At 36.0% G+C, this 20,474-nt stretch overlaps 1 protein-coding gene across 16 annotated transcripts in view; it reads left to right on the top strand.

Annotated features, from left to right (window-relative positions):
* TMC1 (transmembrane channel like 1) overlaps nt 1–20,474 on the top strand; it is a 395,885-nt gene that overhangs the window by 373,035 nt on the left and 2,376 nt on the right. For 11 of the 16 annotated variants that reach the window (XM_059924903.1, XM_059924901.1, XM_059924900.1 and 8 more), the window contains 6 exons: nt 667–734; nt 5,614–5,853; nt 10,604–10,727; nt 14,178–14,256; nt 14,364–14,415; nt 18,025–18,456. In XM_059924903.1, the coding sequence (XP_059780886.1) occupies nt 667–734; nt 5,614–5,853; nt 10,604–10,727; nt 14,178–14,256; nt 14,364–14,415; nt 18,025–18,214 (753 nt within the window). In that variant the 3' untranslated portion in view covers nt 18,215–18,456. Of the gene's footprint in view, nt 1–666; nt 735–5,613; nt 5,854–10,603; nt 10,730–12,492; nt 12,989–14,177; nt 14,257–14,363; nt 14,416–18,024; nt 18,457–20,474 lie in introns of those variants that run through there. The other 5 variants (XR_009503683.1, XM_059924912.1, XM_059924913.1 and 2 more) reach the window with 5 other exon arrangements.

Here is a 20,474-nt window from a genome sequence, read left to right on the forward strand (position 1 = left end):
AAATAAAGGCATAATCCATCACCCACATATAACAACTATTAATTTTGCTGATCACTTTTAAGTTTTTTTCTTTATGCATAGTTTCATATTGAGTAGAAAAAATAATGTATAAGTTTACATATTTTTTGTTTAACATTAGAGCATAGTTTTCTCTTGGGTATATAAATATCCTTCCAACAGTGATTGTAATTAGCTGCAATATATATCATAGCATAGTTAAACTGTATTTACTTAACCAGTGATGGACATTTAGATCGTTTCATCTCTGCTTCTTAAAATTTGTTAGCATTTAGGATTATTTTGTTAAAACAAATTTCTAGAAGTAAATTTACAGGGTCAAAGAGGATGAAGTTTTAAAAACTTTTCATATGTATTGTCAAATCGTTTTCTAAAAGTTTACTCCAAGTTTTACTTTCACCAGCAGTATATGAGAACGTATGTCTCATCACACTTCCACAGCATCGAATGACAGAATTTAAAAATGTCTTACTGTGTTAAAAAGGATGCCTTATTATTTTATCACTAATTATTTATTGTATTGATTATTCTGCTATTGCTGCTGCAAGAAAGTAGTTGCAAGTCTAGCCATACCTATACAGAAATATGAAACACTTGCCTTTCAGTTTTTGCCATTTGAGATGCTAATACAGTGAATGTCTCCTCTAGCCTTCATACACCGAATTTGACATCAGTGGCAATGTCCTGGCTCTGATCTTCAATCAAGGAATGATCTGGTAAGCCAGATGTGGACAGTTTATCACTTGAAGAAAGCCTCCAAGATCATTTTTACATGAAGCAGTGTAGCCTGGTGTTAGAGAAGTCCACAGTCTGTATCTAACTCAACATTGGTCTTTTTGCAAAGTGAATGGCTATGAAGAGTTTACTTTTTTTCCCCGTATTTTAAATCTTAATTCTAAAAGGCATCTGCCTGTTTTGCAGAGCACTCCTTCATCAAATACTGGGAGTCTAGCTTCTGGCTTCTAGATTATTTGAAGGCTTTTTATAGTTTCATATCCTGTGATACTAGGATCTAACAGTGAAACATTAATGATCCCATTACCGCATGTTAAGAATGAAAGAAATTAGTGTAAGGTCTTTCCAAGAAACTTATTTTATTTGCAGTCACTATTGAATATGTTTTAAATGGAATTTATAGCTACTTTAAAAAATATTAGCTTACCAAATCCAATAGTTTATAGAGATGAAATGCATGTTTTAGGAAGTTTAGTTAGAAATATGATCTTTATTTAGTAATTTGTTTCATGGGGCCATTTGCACATCAGAATTATTTCTTTTAATGTACAAAGGATTGTTATATCTTTTATTAAATGAAAGCATTTTCACTGTAAACCTTGACAGGTTAAGATGAGTTGATACAGTAGAAACCATTTTTGACTTTAAAAATTGAATCATAGCAGGAGATTCATCTGTGGACCGTGTATCTTGAAAATCTGTCACTCTTAACTAAGAACACCCCAACCCACAAGCAGTTACAACTGAGCTTCTTTATCCCATTGACACAGATCTAATATTGTGCCAATCACACCATTGTCCTAGGTACAAGTACTAGTTACTGGGGTCAGTTTTTGTGCAAGCTTCATATTTACTCAACTCCTTCAACCATAGCTAGTCTGAATTGTTAAACCTTTGTGAGAGCAAACCTCTCTGCAAAAGTTAAAATGATCTTGCTTCAGTTATATAAAGACCACAGTCAAGGGCCTCATCATTCCTGCCTTGGGGCCTGTCAGATTCCTGTGCCTCACTAGGTCAATCAATATGAAGAGAACACTATAAAAAGATCCTCCTCTCCATTGTCAGGTATGTTTAAAAACGTGATTCCTGTTCCCTTGCTTTCTAAATTTTACAGGTTATGGCTTATATGTCCAGAGAGTCATTAAGGAGTGAAATGCATCCTTTCTTCTCCAAGCAGGGAGGAAAGTCAAGGTGGCTCAACATGTGACTATCACCAGAGATAGCAAAGGGCTCAGCTTCCAGATCTTTCATTTCCTGTAGGGGATTCTGCTGTCATGGCAGAAAATGGCTAACAGTGCTATTGGAGTAATGAGAAACCACTGCCTTATATCAGTTTTAAAACTCCCCGGCTCTTATGCAGAGTGTCATAAATCCCTCAGGCCTGGCGTGGCGCCATTTGTGCAGACATATGCTGCATGTCTATTTCTTGTTCTTTCATAGTGAAGACAAAAGATTGGCCTAGAAATTTGTTTTCATTGTCAGCAAAGCTCTTATAATTGTGTCCTGATTTGTTTCACTTGTAATCTTGCACCTATTTAGTCCACTGTTGTTCATATTGAAATTCTTAAATATCTAAACAATCTTCTCCAGTTTTCTCATGGGCAGACCCATCATCAAAATCTTTGCATGCAATCACTTTCTATGTATTCAACCTTCAGATATTGGTCAAATACTGCTTCTGGTTAGTTTGAAGAGGACTTTAGAAAGTGATTGTGTTTTTTGAGTGTACTAAGATATTCACACACTTCCCAGAGTTCTAGAAGCAAAATATTGAATAACTATTATTCTCCTTCAGGTCAACCCTTTGTACAAATGGTGTTTTCCTAACTGCCAAGAAGTTGGTGACAGGGTAGGGATGTGGTGTGGGGACTGTGTAGTCTAGGTTTAGAAGGCTCCCTTGTACTCACACATATAATCCACTATTTTATGAGGCATAAGTATCTGATGCCTAAGTATGGCCATTTGCTACAGAAATGATCAAAAGAGGATGGAGATTTTGTGTTCAATTTTATTGGTTTGTGACTGGAGACATTCAATAACTGCTTTAGGAGTTTCTGAATAATGAAGGTTATTTACACTGATGTTATTAAAGTCAAACAATTAGAGGTGACATCCATTTTGTTATGAATTGGCTGATATGATCAGTAAAACTATATTACACACGTATTTTTAAAATAGCGTAGGTTTTGTAATCATATTTTTAAATGATGAAAGCATATCATATCTCTACTCTATCAGAGCAGGATGTAGCTGAGGCAGAGCACACACAGTGTGAAAGAAGATGGGTTTAGACGTTGTTCCAATGCTGTCTCCTCTATCTCCCTGCCAGTCTTGTCACTTTCTGCTACCTCATTTTCTCACTTGATCAAATGTGAATAATTTACCTGACACATACCGTGTCACTGGAGCAATAAGGAGAGCTAAATAAAAGAAGCTTTCATTTGCTTTGATCTTCTTGGAAGAAAAGCATTTTATAAGCCTAAGGTATTACAATGATCTTCAACTGACAGATGACGGGATCAGGTCTGGGTAAGGGACTTAGTGAGCTGAGCTGATTAGTGAGTCACAGGCAAAGACAGAATGAGCTTTAAGATTCAGATATCACTGTGCCGGGATCTCTTTTTCTAGGATAATGTTCTTGAGTCATTTGTTCAAAATGCCTATGTGATATTTATTTTGAAATTCTGAAATTTATTTATCTATAGATGCACTTACATATATGAGTGTACATATCTGTGCATACAGATAAACAACACATGCCTATGTATAGGTACACATATATGTGGCTTTAGGCAAAACTGTATCTTAGGATAGACTAGGTTGTGCAGCAATTAAATACAACCCCCCAAATCTTAGTGGCTTAGAAAAGGAAAGTTTATTTCTTATTTACACCGTATGTCCAATGTGAGTTGGTAAAGGACTGTGCTCCTGTTAGTTACTTTCGCTGTGGAGTCATAGACTGTGATAGAATAGGATCCATCTGGAACAGCACTGGTCAGAGCAGAGAGAGAAGAGAACAAAAAACCCTCCAGCGCTCTTAAAGTTTCCATCCCGTAGTGAGACACTTCATTTTTATCTCTATTTTACTGGCCAAAACAAATCACATGGCCAAGCCTGACTTTTAGAAGGGGGCAAGCACAATCATCTGCAAGCATATTACATTACAAACATTGGCATTTGGGAATATAATCTAGTGCTTTGTAATTCTGACCCCTCAGCTGGGACTGTCACTCACTTACTTGCTCATGTTTCTGGGGTTCCAGATTCTCTCTTGCTATCCTGTAACCAAGATACACAGTATTGTTCCAAAGTTTACCCTCATTTAAAAAAAAACTAATGAACTTTATATCTTGGAGAAGTTATAGGTTCACAGCAAAACTGAGTGGAAAGTACAGAGTTCCCATATACCCCCTGCTCCCACCCATGCACAGCCTTTCCCACTGTTGACATCTTCCACCACGCTGTACCTTTGTTGTAATTGATGAACCTACATGGACAAATCATCATCCCCCAAAGTACATACCATTTTTTTAATAGTTTAAATTTCTACAAAGTCTATGGTCAATTCAGTATGTTAAAATGTTTTTCAGATCTGTTGTATGGAAACCTTTCAACAACACAACACAAACTGTAGCAGGTTAGCACTTTTCAGTGAAATGGTTTAATGCTGGATTGCACAAGTTCAATTATAGCCGAAACTAACTTCTTCATCTAACTCAACCCCCCGCTCTCCATAATATACCAAATTTACATTGGATTGATTTAAAAAATTATTCTACATAACCAGGAAATATAACATGTAAACCCTAACTAGAATTGCTGAAGGTTTTATTATATTTGGGACAGTTTAAAAGATAGGATTCTGCTTATACTTCTGAAATAAGTGTACATGTATCCTCTTTTGAGTTTCGGATTAATAAATTGCCATTATGGTGCTTTATGGTGCTGATGGATTTTCTCATCAAAGAAAATTGAAATTTATTTTGTTGAAATAACCACTGAAGCCATCAAGTAAGAGTGACCTCACCCAAATGGTTCCTGTTTAAAAGTGGCATTTTAAAATACTTTTTAAAAATCTCATGTACAGATCAGTGGATTTCCTGGACAAGCTAAAATAAGAAAGTAAACAGATAAACTAAATTAAATGGATGTGTCAAATTTTCATTTCAAAACACATAAAGCTTGCAATTGAATATCAACAAAACATAGTATCTTATTAGGCACAAATACATAATTCCCATTGGCTCTAAAATACCGTAACAGCCCCAAATAGAAAATAACATCAGAAAAACTTACTTTAACATTTTCTCTTTCATTAAGTAAAAATTAATTAGCTATGACAAAATAATTAATGCACATATGCAGTTTATTTGAATATAATGGGTGGTTTTAAGGGTTTATTATAAAAAAAGCTAAATTTTTATTTCTTAATTTTTAAAATTTTTTGGGCAAGTTTTTTTTAAAGCTAAATTTTTAGATATATTAATCAATGATATGAATATTAGGGGAAAGTAAATTTTTTTGAGAAGTAGAAGAGAGAAGTAGAACAAATGTAATACACTGTTTGGTCTGTTGTAGTTTAAATTTACTAATGCTAAGTGGATATAGTTAGCGACCAGCAGAGTTTCTGTGAAAGACTTAAGTACACGGGATCTGCAATAATGGGGAAGCTGGTAAAATGTGTACAGGAGATGGAAATAGAAGTAGTTAAGTTTATTAACATGAAGGGTTTATGTGATTGAAAGTGGCAACACATTTTCTGCCTTTGGCAAATACGCGTGATGTAAAATAACTAGGCAGTGTGTGACTTTGCTGTGGAGTGAAGCTCCATGGTGAGCAGAGCTCTGTTTCTCTTTCCAGGATGGGCTCCTTCTTCGCTCCCAGCCTCCCGGGCATCAATATCCTTCGGCTCCACACGTCCATGTACTTCCAGTGCTGGGCTGTGATGTGCTGCAACGTTCCCGAGGCCAGGGTGTTCAAAGCTTCCAGATCGAATAACTTCTACCTGGGAATGCTCTTGCTCATCCTCTTCTTGTCCACCATGCCCGTCCTGTACATGATCGTGTCCCTCCCGCCATCTTTCGATTGTGGCCCCTTCAGGTTCTTGCCTTTGCAATTTCTTTTGGGCAAAGTTTTCTTTCAGGGGTGGAGATGGGAATGGTCACTCGTTGTATAAGCTGTTTTTTTTCCCCCAAACAGTGACATTTTGGTCTGTAGGAAGGAGCTCTTTTGGATATTCAGGCTCATTATGTGACATGGAAATTCTTAAGCAAGATCCATCTATTGATATTTTCTCACTTGGCAATCATAAAAGGGAAAATAACTGCTCCAGGCTCTGTCCATGTAGAATATGTACACTGAATCTGAGCTCTTTCTATATAAGGAGAAAGCAAAGAGCAAGGTTTGATTACACTAGTCTGGATGTGAAAATTTTCCTGGTGCTAGGTCATCTCATTCAAACATTGGAAGCTATTGTTATTTTTCACATGAACCACCTAATTGAAAAAATAAAGGGAAGGAAGGGAGGGAGGGAAGAAGGAAAAAAGAAAGATTATTCCACAAGCTACCTAGAAAATGGGGTCATTATTAGATAATAATGAATATAAAGAGGGTCACATCATTTATAATCCAAATCTACATGCTAGGAAAAAAATTAAGGATGTTCCTCATGTATATTCTCCTCAAATAACAAGAATAACTCACTCAAGTCAGTAATAAAGAGTCAAGAAGGCTCTTTGATCCAACTTAGAAATATACTTTTCTACAGTTCTCTATGACAGCGTTCCCTGTGACACTTACCAAGAAAGCAAAGTTTCCAGATCTGGAGGATGGAGATTTCATTCTACCACAAGTCCCCCCAAGAATCTCTACATGTTGAGTCACTGATCAGCATGCATTTGAGTTATTTCTGCTTTTCAGTGAGAAAATGTGAATACAAAAAGCCATGTGAATGACAAGCATGATGCAATAGTGGGCATGTATAATTTCTCCTTCATGCTGTCAGACCCAAGTTATTAAATTAAAGTCAAAGTATTCTTTGCCCACAGACTTAAGTATAAAAGAAGCATTTTCATTCTAATAATAGTCTGTATAACTGCTTTACTGGACACAAAGAAAGAAAATGTTAAGCCTACTGATTGAGCAAAAACAGCTGGAGTTCTGTCATAGGTATTCAGGAAGCTGAAGTTGACAAGTCCTGTTCCCCTGCCCCACCCAGGTGGGGGGAAGTAAATAATGCAGACAGTGACATCTGGAGGCTAAATATGAAACTACAGTTTTGAAAGAGCAATTGGTCTTAATAAAGCTCAAGAGTATGAAGTTCAAGAGGCAAGTCATCTAAAGACTTTAGTTAATTGCAAATTACCCACACAACTAAATATCCAGGATAAGTTTTAGATGTGCTTTTAACTTTTTAATTGGAAGTGGGTCCTTCTCAGAAAAACATATCAAAGGAACTTAGTTGTCTGCCAGGGAAACCCCACAAGGTCAACACGGAGCTGGGTGGTGGTAACAAAGGTCCATTAATATTAAAAATATCATTGAGCTAGTCACATACAATGACTGCACAATTTTAGCTTTTTGGATCCTAACTCCTTTGCCTCTCTTTAAATCACACTGAGTTACTATGATTTTAATGAATAAAACTTAGTCTGTATCTAATGCATAGTATCTGACTTTGACCAACGGTTTCCTAATTGGCAAACTTTGGCAGATGAGCAGCATGTATATCACTATTTTGAGATCAAGGAAATTTAAATATTTTCAGTAGAGTATTGGGAAAGGGGTATCTCTGTCCTATTTAGATAGTCTGTTGTTCCTGGAGCAGAAGAATACTTGGTTTATTCCCTAGATTTTAAGGTTTAAAGCATTGTTCTGCCTTGGTAGTGAGGTGAGAAAGGATATATTAGTAGGAGACTCATGACTTACCATCCTTTTGGACCCTGAGTTTGAGGTGGTTTGACCAGCCTGCCTAGTGAAGTGTATCTGACCCTAGTTGTCACCTGGGTGGGCAGCAAATTGGTAAACATGCATTTGAGGTAGGTTAATGGGGACAGCACAGTAATGGCCAGGCTCTCCCAGGTGCATGTATGTTTTCAGGTAAGGTGGCTACAATACCTTAGAAGACCCATTCTGCAAAGCAATTTGATGAGATAGTCTAGCTTGTTCTGGTTTCATAAGAACTGGCTAGGGAGGGTGAATTTTCCAGAAAATTATTCCAGTAGGCTATTAAGTGGATTTACCTTAACAGTTTGACAATTAAAAAACTATTTCTTTGGTGTCCAGATGAAGAAAATTCTTCTAATTGCTCTACCACATTTCCTGACACTTGATGTTTCTCCCACAGCTCCCTCACTAATAATTCTGAACAATTTATAGTTCTCTAGGTTCTCACACACCTCCCTGCTAACATTATGGTAATTATAACTTCATGTATTTTCATCTAACTGCAAAGGTAATATGTATTTATCCTAGAAAAACCAGAAATTATCGCATGAAAATAAACACTAACCAAAGACCTGAAATAACAACGCTCAACATTTTTTTGGCATTTTGTATTCTGGTTATCTTCTTATACAGATTTTAAAAATAACTGAGATCATAAAATATGTATAGGTTTATATTATATCGTGACACTGCTATTACATTACTCACTTGATGTGTTGATTTTTCTTAATAGTGTAGCTGACTTCTAGAGGTTAGGGACAGAATATTTTCATCTCTGTGAGTCAAAACACAGTAGAGTGTTGGCCAGTAATTTGAGTTAATGAATGAAGAATGACTGTTTGTTGTGCACTAAGCACTAGAGGAGATATAGGTGTACATTGGGCATTGATTCTGGCCAGGTGGACCTTTCGGTCTGGCTGAAAAGACAGACATAGACTATTCTAATTAGGGTGGATAGAGCTATGCCCAAGAGAGCTATAGATTAAGTTCAGTAGCATTTCACTTGGCTGTATACTCGCAACAGGCTGGAAAGGACTTCTGGGAATATGATGAAGTGGCATACTTTGGTTCACCTGTCAGAAAAAGGGAGTGCCAGGATTTGTAGATGCTTCTATAGTTTGTGTATAATAAAAGATCTGGACTCCTGGTAAGAGACCTGTCCTGGAAAAGGCACCCAAGAATCCTCAGAGATACTAATAACTTCACATTTCTCATATACTGGATGCAAAGAAGACCTTTCTGGGTAGGGATGATTTTGTAAAATTCCAGTTCCCTCATTCTGACATTCATCAAACACAGCCCTAGAGGCTGGAGTAGGGGGGGGTGGATTGTCTCATTTTTTCTCATCCTCCTTGCCTGTCTCCTCATTCTGGCTGTATTCCATATGTCAAGGTGAAGCATGGTCAGCTAGAATGGATGAGGAATAAGAAACCTTAGTGTAATAGGTTGATATAATCTTAAATTGTCAGTAAGCTTCATTCGCCCTTATGTATCATAGGTCTTGCTAATTAGTGTGTAGATCTATAATTTGTGAAGCAAAATTTATACCTCTGTAGTCCAGTGACTCCTGATAAGATACTTGAAGTCACTCTCAGTCTATTAAAAGATACTGGAGAGAAAAAAAATCTGATCTGGAACTTGTGGGTCATATTCAATTAGTAGTTAAGAATGTATAAAGGTCAAAAAACAAAAGTGAAGCCAAAATATTTTACTCAGTGTTATGCCAACCTTTATTCTCATGATACATACAAATTGCTGATAAATAATGTAATATCTTTTCTGAAAATTACATCATTTCATAGTAGAATCAATATGTATATACAGAAAAAAATAATTTGGCATGATGGGTGTTACCTGATAATGCTGAATATTATATACTAAGTTAAGACAGACATCCTGCTCTCATTTCTCTAGTTTATAGGGGCTGAGAACAAACTCACTAAGGACCTTTGCTTTTTAGGCTTGTTTTCTTTCTCTTCCCATTTTCTGTTCTTAGCTGGTACTCATTAGGGCCCGTCCAGAAGAAATACTGAGAGAGAAAGGGTTCAGCATTCAGTGCAGTTACCTATTAATAGCTCATATGAAAGAGGTCTGGTGGAAAATGAGATAGAAGCTATAACATGGAAAGAGATATTAGATTATTTGTGGATTTTATTCCATTAAGCTATTCCTTATGCTCATTTCCAAGGCTAATTAAAAAAATTGAGCACACTATTTGTTCAGCCCAAAGAAAGTATTCTCATATAAGAACAGCTGCTGAGGAGTAGACTTACAAGCTATTTATAAAATATATTTTCATACATATATAAGGTATATTTATATTTTATATAATATATTTGTTCTCAAGTAACCCAAATCTTAGAAGTATAGCTTTAAAAAATCTTCTCCTGGAGGGGAGGGATAAATTGGGAGATTGGGATTGACATATACACTGCTATATATAAAATAGATAACTAATAAGGACTTACTGTATAGCACAGGGAATTCTACTCAATATTCCATAATGACCTCTATGGGAAAGGAATCTTAAAAAGAGTGGATATATGTATATGTATAACCGATTCACTTTGCAGTACACCTGAAGCTAACACAGCACTGTAAATCATCTATACTCCAAAAAAAAATTTTTTTTAAATCTTCTCCTAATGCTGTGGTTAATTTCCTAACTGCTTTGACTATGTGTTTGTGCTGGCATAACATTTCTCATATCTTATCCATATGTTGACAATATGAGGTCGAAGTGTCAGGAGTTGTAGCTAAACATCAGATTTCTAACCTGAAAGAGTACTTAGGCAGTATTTGAGAAAAATTTCTAGTTTTCTTGCTATAAACATAGTTTTTACATCTTGCTATAAACATGGTTTTTACATCTGTTTTAAATGAACTTCTCTCCTTTTTTTTTCAGTGGCAAAAATAGGATGTTTGAAGTCATTGGAGAAACACTGGAACATGATTTTCCAAGCTGGATGGCAAAGATCTTGAGACAGCTTTCTAATCCTGGATTAGTTATTGCTGTTGTTTTGGTTATGGTGTATGTGCTTTCCCTCCTCATAGAAAGAGCCTTTGTAATGTTCTTCCTGCGCCTTTTAAGTTTCAGCATTTTCAATTCTCTTTCTCCCCAGGGGTTGTGCTGTAACCTAACCAATTCAGCACTGATTACATGGTGGTGAGAGGCTAAAATTCATGAGCCATATTCTGATCCTATTGCATGTAATTTACAGCCATCTGCATCTGTCTTTGCCTGCCTAGGATTATAAGATTTGTTCCCAAGTAACCAAAATAATTATCAGTAAACAGCTACAGCAAGGGAAACATAAACACTAAATCTAATCAGCACATCAAGCTTCCTCCCCACCCCCCTGACCTCCGCCTTTTTTCCATAAAGCATATGGCTGTGAATACACAGAAATGATGAGCCTCTAAGTTAATATTCCCCTTGAGGGCCCTATAGGCTATATTTCAGGGCTAAAGGCTTAAGGGGTCTTAAAAATTACCCTGTCCTTGTTCCTAGAAGGCCATTAATAACTATGTCTGCCCACGATGATAGAATCAGAGGACCAGAAGGGTCTTGGAAAGGTCACTTAGTCTATCCTTTCAAAGTCAGAGATGATATCCAAAGGGGAACTTGAGAGGGGGCTTTTGTTCCCATATTACTTTCATTGGTTTCTGAGTCTTGGCCACCACAGGTAAACTTACATTCTAAGCAAAAAAAATATATATATGCTTCCTATGGAAGAGCTACAAAAAGTGCCCCAGTCCTTCCTTCCAAACCTCAAGGCCCTCCTAAATAAAAAGTCTAGAACTGCCACTGATCTCAGTCAAGGAGGGCAAGTATGAAGTCACCCTCGTGGACACTTGAGTGGAACAAAGCTGACACAAAGGGTTGGATTTGTTTAAATAAAGGTAAAACTAGGACATCTCAGGGAGAGATTGGGAGAGAAATCCCAGTGGTTTAAGTAAATGAACTGGGTTCTGGGCCAAGTTGTTAGGATCGTCTCTGTGATGGTCATGGTCACAAGCCACATCAGCGAGGGCAGGTGTCATCTTCAAGTTTATAAATTAAGAAAATGACTTGGAGGAGGGAAGGGATTTTTCCCTCAGTGAGAATACATCAAAAATGACAATAATAGGGCTTTGACAGTAAATCCAACACTCACCCCTTTATACCATGATGCCTTCTTTGAGGGAGAGCTAAAAGCCTGTAGGGATAATTAAATAGTAAAACAGATTATTTTATGTAGTACAGAACCTTGATCATGGGGTGCCATTAAGAATCTGATAGTAAATCTCTGGTGCAGATGTGTTAGAAAATGACTTGCTGGATGCAGCCTGTTTCACCAGATGGCCCTGGAAGTGATTTTCCTTCTTAGTGTTTTTACGATATAGTGGCTTTTGAGAGCATGGCTTTTAGAAGTCAAGGCCTTTTCGTGGTAAAAAGGAGGTCTTGTTTTAAAACACACACACTCAAAACAATGTCAGATTTTATGACTATATTCTTAACTTATTGAGAGAGATTTATTTTTAAGCAAAGGAGCAACATTGTTCTAATGCCACTAATTAAAGATTTAATAAGCTGTCCCAGGGGTATGGAAGAGGAATGAACACTGCTTTTGTTCCAGGCATGATCCATATATTAACTCATTTCATTTCCACAATAACCTTAAGAAGTTGGCCTCATTAATCATATTATTGAAAGCACATGGAAGATCTGCCCCAAATCAAATAGCTAATAGGTAAATTCAAACCCATGTCTTTTTATTCCCCACCACTTATTTCCCACCTACTCATTTACAGCACCAAACACTGAATTCAGGCTGAGTGGAAATGCTCAGAAGAATTGGAAGCCACTTGTCAGAGATGGTCTACACCCAGGGCTGGCACACTTTTTCCTTAAAGGGCCATATAGTAGTTACTTCAGGCTTTGTGGTCCAAGAGACAAAATTGAGGATATTATGTAAGTACTTATGTAACTATTTTAAAATGTAAAAACCAATCTTAGTTCATGGGCCATACACAACAGGCTGAGAGTCAGGTTTGCCCCAGAGACCATAGTTTGACAACCCCTGATATAGACTGTCTAGAGGGAAACTGGCATGATATAAGGTCAAATAGATGTCCCACAAGGATGATTTTAGTTCTGATGTTCTGATTTAAAACCCGAAATTCAGCTTATTACTGATTTGATTTTTCAAATACTGAGGTCTCATCTTCAACACTTTATGGTACCCATACAGTTGGCTTGGCTTTTTATTACCTTTAATTAGAGAATGTTTACAAGCATTTTGAATTTCCCCAATGAATCATATTAAATCAGCTTGGTTGGTTTTTGGGTAACTGAGTAGAGTTTGAGCTAGTTCCCTGCAGGCGGTTTCATTCCTTTGGAGACTAAAAAATGATCTGTGAAGAATACTCATTGAAGGTGCATCTCAAAGTAGAAAACAAGTGATGGATAAATAGAGAATTACAGAATTGCAAATGACTTCTGAGGTCTTTGAGTTCTTCCTCCAAATCCAGGCACTTTTGTAAGAAAACCCTTACAATACACAGACACACCATATTTATTGAACACCTAATTCATGCCAGATATTACACCAGATGCTTTCATGTATGTAATTTCATTCAAAATCCTATCACTTGTATAAGAAATAAACCCAGTGGAAATGATATCAATAATCTTGTTGCTAGCAGCAGATGGCTCATAAAGGTTATGATCTGGCATGTTGGTGAGTAGGGGAAATGTGTTCAGTAACCAGTTATTTGCAATAAAGGGCGATCAATGCCAGTTACATTTTTTTTTTAACCTCATTTTTTCTTTGTTTTGCTTTAAGTGAAGATGAACATGTTTATTTTTGCAAAAATGTTCGGCTGGAATTTGCTCTTTTTAGAAATGTAAATGTCACTTAAATGCCAGGACTATTCTTTTATGAAATAGTTTCTTTTGAAGGAGAGAGAAACGCAAACAATACATTCTGTGGATGAAAAAAAAGCCATGTTAATTACCTATGACTATGAGGATGATAGTCTTAGTTGTAAAAGCCAAAGGAAGGAATTTAAAGTGGAAAGTCAGTTTCCTTTTTACTCTACACATTCCCTAAGCTTCAAGAGATTTTCTGTTCTCTTGGATGCCATTGGTATCGATTTGAAATGGTGTTTTCAATTATAATTTAAAGTGATGTTAATACATTTCCAAGAAGAACCTAAAATTAGGCAGTGAGGAACATCAGACAGAGCCCTGGGCTGTGGAGGAGGAGCCTTGGGGGGTCCAACTTCCCAGGTCCACCCTGGTCGCTGTGTAATTCTGAATGTACTTCTTCATCTCTCTGTACTTCAGGCTTTTATCTACAAAAGAGGTTCAGAGTAGAAAATATCTGAAAGTCACTCCAGTGCCGATATTATATGATTTAGTTAATGTAAATTTAAGAAGAATCTTGAGGAACTGAAAAATACCATAAATTTTATTTTATTTTTTTTAAATTTAGTTTGACTATCTATTATCTCAATGCTACTGCAAAGGGCCAGAAGGCAGCAAACCTGGATCTAAAAAAGAAGATGAAACAGGTAGGATACAATTTATTTCAGAGAAATATTTGTCTTTATTAATGTCAAGTAGTAGAAAACACCAGGAAATCTCATGTTCTTCCTCTCTACTATTTTTTATTATGTAGCAAGCTTTGGAGAACAAACTGCGAAACAAGAAAATGGCAGCTGCACGAGCAGGTTTGAGCTATGTTACGTTTGCATTCTTTCTCCCCTACAAACAGTATCCTCTTCCTCTTTTTCCTCTCAAAATGGGGCATTTGATGCAGAGGAGCATTACTGCCCCAGCAAGTCACCCCATACTCTTTACTGTCCGCCTTTTTAGCCCTTTTCAGGCATCATATCCAGGGGGTTTGGTTGTTTTCCAGTGGGAGAAAGAAAAGAGAAAGAAAAATTCAGGAATATAAAAGTAGCAGTAGTGATAGAAAAGGGATCTTGCAAATTGACGGACGATGAAGAAAACATCCATATACATAGTCATACAAATAGCAGATACAGATGCATAATCTCTCCTGCCCATTTTGACCATTTTTATACATAGATGGATACCCTGGGAAGATGCTAGTAGTATCCTCTAGGCTCACCACTGTTGCTTTTCCAGAGCCTTCTCTAATTCGTTAACCTCTCTTACTTTTTAACCTCTTTAGTTTTTAAACTATTAGAATAAGGCATACTCTCATTTGCCAAAATTACTGATATGTTTTGCCTTGTACATGGAAAAGTGATGCCTAAGAAGTTCAATAAAAATCTTTTCCAACTCTTCCCTCATTCCCAACTCTACAACTCTTTATATTAGTGCGGCCTTTTTTCCCCCTGTAAGTAATAATAATAATAATAATTTGAAAAACTCAACCCAAATTAGTTTAAGTAGAAAAATTTATTGGTTCACACAAATGAACAGAAGAGTGGTATGTAAATCTTCTGGTCACATTTTACCCCAAGTTTAGAAGCAATCAGGATTGAACCCCATTTCTCTGTGGTTCTTTCAGCACTACACTCCTTTTATGTTGGCTGACCTTTACGGCAGCAAAAGTGGATGCGGCAACTTCTAATGTCGTGTCCTTGGATTATATTTGTCTTAGTTTTTTTTTTTTTGTCATTAAGCTACTTGTTTCTTAACTGCATTAATTTTTTTTCAGCTCTATTGAGATATAATTGACAAATAAAATTGTAACACATTTGAAGTGTACAATGTGATCATTTGATATACACATACATTATGAAAGTATTCCCACCTCCAGTTAATTAACACATCCATCACCTCACATATTTACCTTTTTTTTTTTTTGGTGAGAATGCATAAATTCTACTTTTTTAGCACATTTCAATTATACAAGACAGTGTTACCAACTATAGTCGCTATGTTGTACATTAGATCCTCAGATGATATTCATCTTATATCTGAAAGTTTTGTACCCTTTTACTAACCTCTCCCAATTTCCCCAACCTCGTATCTCTGGCAACCATCATTTTACTCTGTTTCTATGAGTTCCACTCTATTGTTAAAGCTTCCACATATAAGTGATACCATGACATGTTTGTCTTTCTCTGTCTGGCTTACTTCACTTAACATAATGCCCTCCAGGTTTGTCCATATTGTCACAAATGGTGATACTTCTTTCTTTTATAAGGCTGAATAATATTCTATAGTGTGTGTGTGTGTATACACACACACCACATCTTCTTTATCCATTCGTCCATAGATGGACACTTAGGTTGTTTTCATACCTTGGCTGTTGTGAATAATGATGCAATGAACATAGGAATACAAATGAATGACTTCATTTCCTTTGCATATCAATCCAGAAGTGGGATTGCTGGATCACATGGTAGTTCTGTTTTCAGTTTCTTGCAGAACCTCCATACTGTTTTCCATTGTGACTGCACCAATTTATATTCCCACCAACAGTGCACAGCGTACCCTTTCTTCCCATCCTCATCAGCATTTGCCATCTCTTGCCTTTTTGATAATAGACATTTTAACATGTGTAAGGTGATACCTCATTGTGATTTTGATTTGTGTTTTCTTGATGACTAGTGATGTTAAGCACCTTTTCATGTACCTATTGGCCATTTGCATGTCTTCTTTGGAAAAATGTCTATTCAGATCCTTTGCCCATTTTTAAATTAGGTTATTATTATTATTATTTTGCTATTGAGTTATATAAGTTCCTAATATATTTTGGATATTAACCCCTTATCGGATATGTGGTTTACAAATATTTTCTTCCATTCTCTAGGTTGCCTGTTCATTTTATTTATGGTTTCCTTTGCTGTACATAAGTTTTTTGGTTTAATGTACTCCCATTTGTTTCTTTTTGCTTTTGCTGCCTTTGCTATTGGTGTCAAATCCAAAAAATCATTGCCAGGATAAATGTCAAGAGCTTTTCCTCTAAGTTTTCTTCTAGGAGTTTTATGCTTTAAGGTCTTATATTCAAGTCTTGAATCATTTTGACTTGATTTTTGTGTATGGTATAAGTTTAATTCTTTTCCATGTGGATGTCTAGTTTTTCCACCATCATTGAGATTATCCATTTTCCATTGAATATTCTTGATGTTTTGTCAAAAATTAATTGACCATATATGCATGTGTTTATTTTGGGCTCTCTATTCTGTTGCATTGATCTTTGTGTCTATTTTTATGCAAATATCATATAGTTTGGATTACTACAGCTTTGTAATATAATTTGAAATGAGGAAGTGTGATGCCTCTAGCTTTGTTCTTTCTCAAAATTGCTTTGGTTATTTGGGGACTTTTGTGGTTCTGTATGAATTTTAGGATTTTTTTCCTATTACTGAGAAAAATGCGATTGGAATTCTGATAGGGATTGCATTGAGTTTGCAGATTGCTTTGGGCAGTATGGGCATTTTCACAATATTAATTCTTCCAATCATTAACACAGAGTATCTTTCTATTCATTTGTGTCTTCTTCAATCATTTATTAAAGAAATTTGTTTGTGTCTTCTTCAATCATTACATAATGACCTTTTTTGTCTCTTGTTACAGTTTTTGGTTTTGTGTGATATAAGTAGAGCTATCCATGCTTTTGGTTTCCATCTGCATAAAATATCTTTTTCCATCCCTTCACTTGCAGTCTATGTATGTCCTTAAAGCTGAAGTGAGTCTCTTGTGGACATCACATAGTTGGAAGCATGTATGTCACACATATCTGCAGTGCTTTTGTATTTGCTCTAGATTGGGACTATAACTTAATATTATCAAATTAGTATTTAGAATAGTGAATGAAATATTCTGACTTCTAAGATCTGAATTCTAGTTAAGGCATATTATTATCTTTGTTTTAAATAATATAATGTTATTGCATGCTAATTTATCTGATATTTTCCCATAATTTGTTAAAAATATGTATAACCTTTGTGAAGGCAAAGACTATATCTTATTTATCGTTGTTTCCTCAGGGCTTAATATAGGACTTTATATATCAGTCACTCAATAAATACCTACTAATTATCTACTGGACAATTTTTACTGGAAAAATTTGAAATGAACAAATTTCTATACTAATTACATAAGCAGTAATGAATGAATAAACATTTCAAAACGAGCAGAACTTTTATTCTCCTGTCTTTAGAATTTGTGAGGATTTTGTAAAATATAGAAATATTTGGCAACAAATACTATAGCAACATGGAACACATTTGAAGGTATAGATTTCAGGCCACCTCATTCAGAACCATTAAGCACACTGAAATTTTCATTTACCTCTTCTTTATCTTCTTTCTCTGTCTCTTTATTTATTTATTTATTTATTTATTTATTTTGAACAGCTGCAGCTGCTGGAGGCCAGTAATTTTCATGGATATTCTGGAGGCCCAGAAGTATTCCTCACCATACTGTTCAAAAGCAGTGACTTATGTGAAGGCCCAGAGAACAAACATGGAGAGTTGCTACTTCCCTGTTCTAAACCAGGTGGATTATCAAGGTCACGCAGGTCAATCAAGGCATCACCAGTCCTAGTAAAAAAAGAAGGATCTCTACCTTATTCCAAATTAGGGATTTGTTTCTGCACCACCACTTTCTCCCCTGAGCCAGTCCCCTCACATTTTCTTTAACAAATTGAGTTTAAAATTGTGTGTGATGGAGAAGTATGGATTACTGGCTTACTCGTTGGGTTAATTTAAAAACCTTTTACTCATATGGACTTTCATTTTATACATATCTTCTGGCTTAGTTTTCTTAGCCTGGAAACAGGAATATTTCACCCTCTTTTTTCTTCTAAGTTCAGAAATATCTTTATAAAGTATTCATTGCAATCATTCGTTAACTCTTTTTTTTTTTTTGGAAATTAACATCTTGCTTTCCCTTTTCATTCTGTCTCCCCATCCATGGTCCCCACAAATATACACCCAAAACCTTTTTATTTGCTTCTGGATTCAGTATGAAAAGGAATGGGCTTTTTAGAAGAAAAATCTCATGGGTTATCTCTTCGGGCTTCTGAGAGGTACACATAGTTTAAACCATATCAAGAGGTTTATATTAGCAAACTTTGACCTGAACTGTGTTTTCTCATCCTGATGGGTCCCTACAAGTACCAGAGCCAGAGTCCATCGGGTATGGGAATGTACTGGTGACCCACGTCTTACTATATATGGTGAGGTATGGTTCCCTAATTGACTTTGGGTTTTAGCCTTTGCTATCTTCATTCCTCAGTGGATGGGTCAGTAGGAAGAGATTTTGTGTCAGTTTCCCTGCCTAATACTCCAGCGTCTTCTCTGGACTGGACTTTAATTTAGTCAACTTGATTGGAACTTGGACTATTTCAGTGCTTTACTAGACCCTTCCCAGAAGCGTATGTGCAAATTGTGGGGGAGTGAGTTTGTAATAAACACTGGGACCACACTGAGTGCATGACCACCAGGAACTACAATGAGGCCAGTACCTCTTAATCTGTTTACTAAATATTTATCAAACGTTATGTGTCAAACATTTATCAAACATTATATATCTTAAGTATCACCTGCTCTCTAGATTTTCTCTACCACTTTCTGCCCTACCTGCTATATCCTTAGTTGCTATCATCTTCCAGAATACTAGATACTAGAACTTGCAAAGCTGTTTTAGGATTGAACAAAATTAATGATACCTTCCCACTCAGGGCAAGACTGTCCCTTTCTTCTCAATGACACAGATATTATAGTACACTATCAGTATTCAGAAAAAAGATTTGCTTTCTCTTATTCTCTATTAAGTGCAATGTCCAACAAAATCCAGTTATTATTCTACATTTTTCAGCTCTCTTCCAAAGTTAGGACATCTTGATGGACAAATAACCTTAGACGTCAGAGTTGGCATCACATGCTTAGTAGATGGGACGCAAACAAAGGAGTTTAGCCCACAATGGAAAACCAAGTTCCTGTGGAAAAAAACAAGGGAGTGTTTTAGCAGAGGGAATCCAATGCAATGTGGGTAAGATGGGAGTCTGATGACTTTACTGCCTCCCTTGAGTCAAAAATATGGACCTGGATAATATCCAGTTACAACTTTCTTTTGCCTTGTTTGGTTCACAAAAGTAAAAAAGTGTTTTCACAATTCATTTGTAAAGAAATATATATTAAAAGAGTAAGTAAGCAGGCTTCAAAAATAAGAGACTTAAGAATGGGATGGGCAGATGTTCTCAGCTCTCAACTCAGATACGCACTTGATTTTTTAGAAGACACATTGAGACCTAAGAATATTTTAAAAAATAAACTGTAGTCATAGCCTTTGTTCACATCTACTTCCTGCAAGAAGGAAACAGCATTATATGATGGTGACAAGATTTCTCAAGGCCCTATATGAGGTTTCTTTTTCTCAAAGTTCTCTTGTAATGGATTGCCTTGGATGGTCCAGCTGCCTTTACCAGAATGGGTCTTGGTGACTTAGTAATTATGAACAATGGAACAATGTATACATGAAATACTTGACCTCTTCTGGGAACTTAGGTATTATATAACACACATCTATTTCATACACACCAAGAAGTTTTCATACAAATCCTTGGTCATTTAAAAATTTATAATAGTGGTACATGTTCATTACAGCAAATTTAGAAATTTTTAATAGAATTAAAAAAGCAAAAGAACCTATAATTCCACCACCCAGAATAACTTCTGTTAACATTTTGGTGTATTTTTTTCTCAGATTCACACACACATACAGACTCAATAAAATATTTTGGATCATAAGATATATTTAGTCTTTATCCTTCTTATTTAACATTTCTTATTTAACTTTTTCC

Source organism: Balaenoptera ricei, chromosome 6 (assembly GCF_028023285.1).
Source record: "Balaenoptera ricei isolate mBalRic1 chromosome 6, mBalRic1.hap2, whole genome shotgun sequence".
NCBI classification, from domain to species: Eukaryota; Metazoa; Chordata; class Mammalia; order Artiodactyla; family Balaenopteridae; genus Balaenoptera; species Balaenoptera ricei.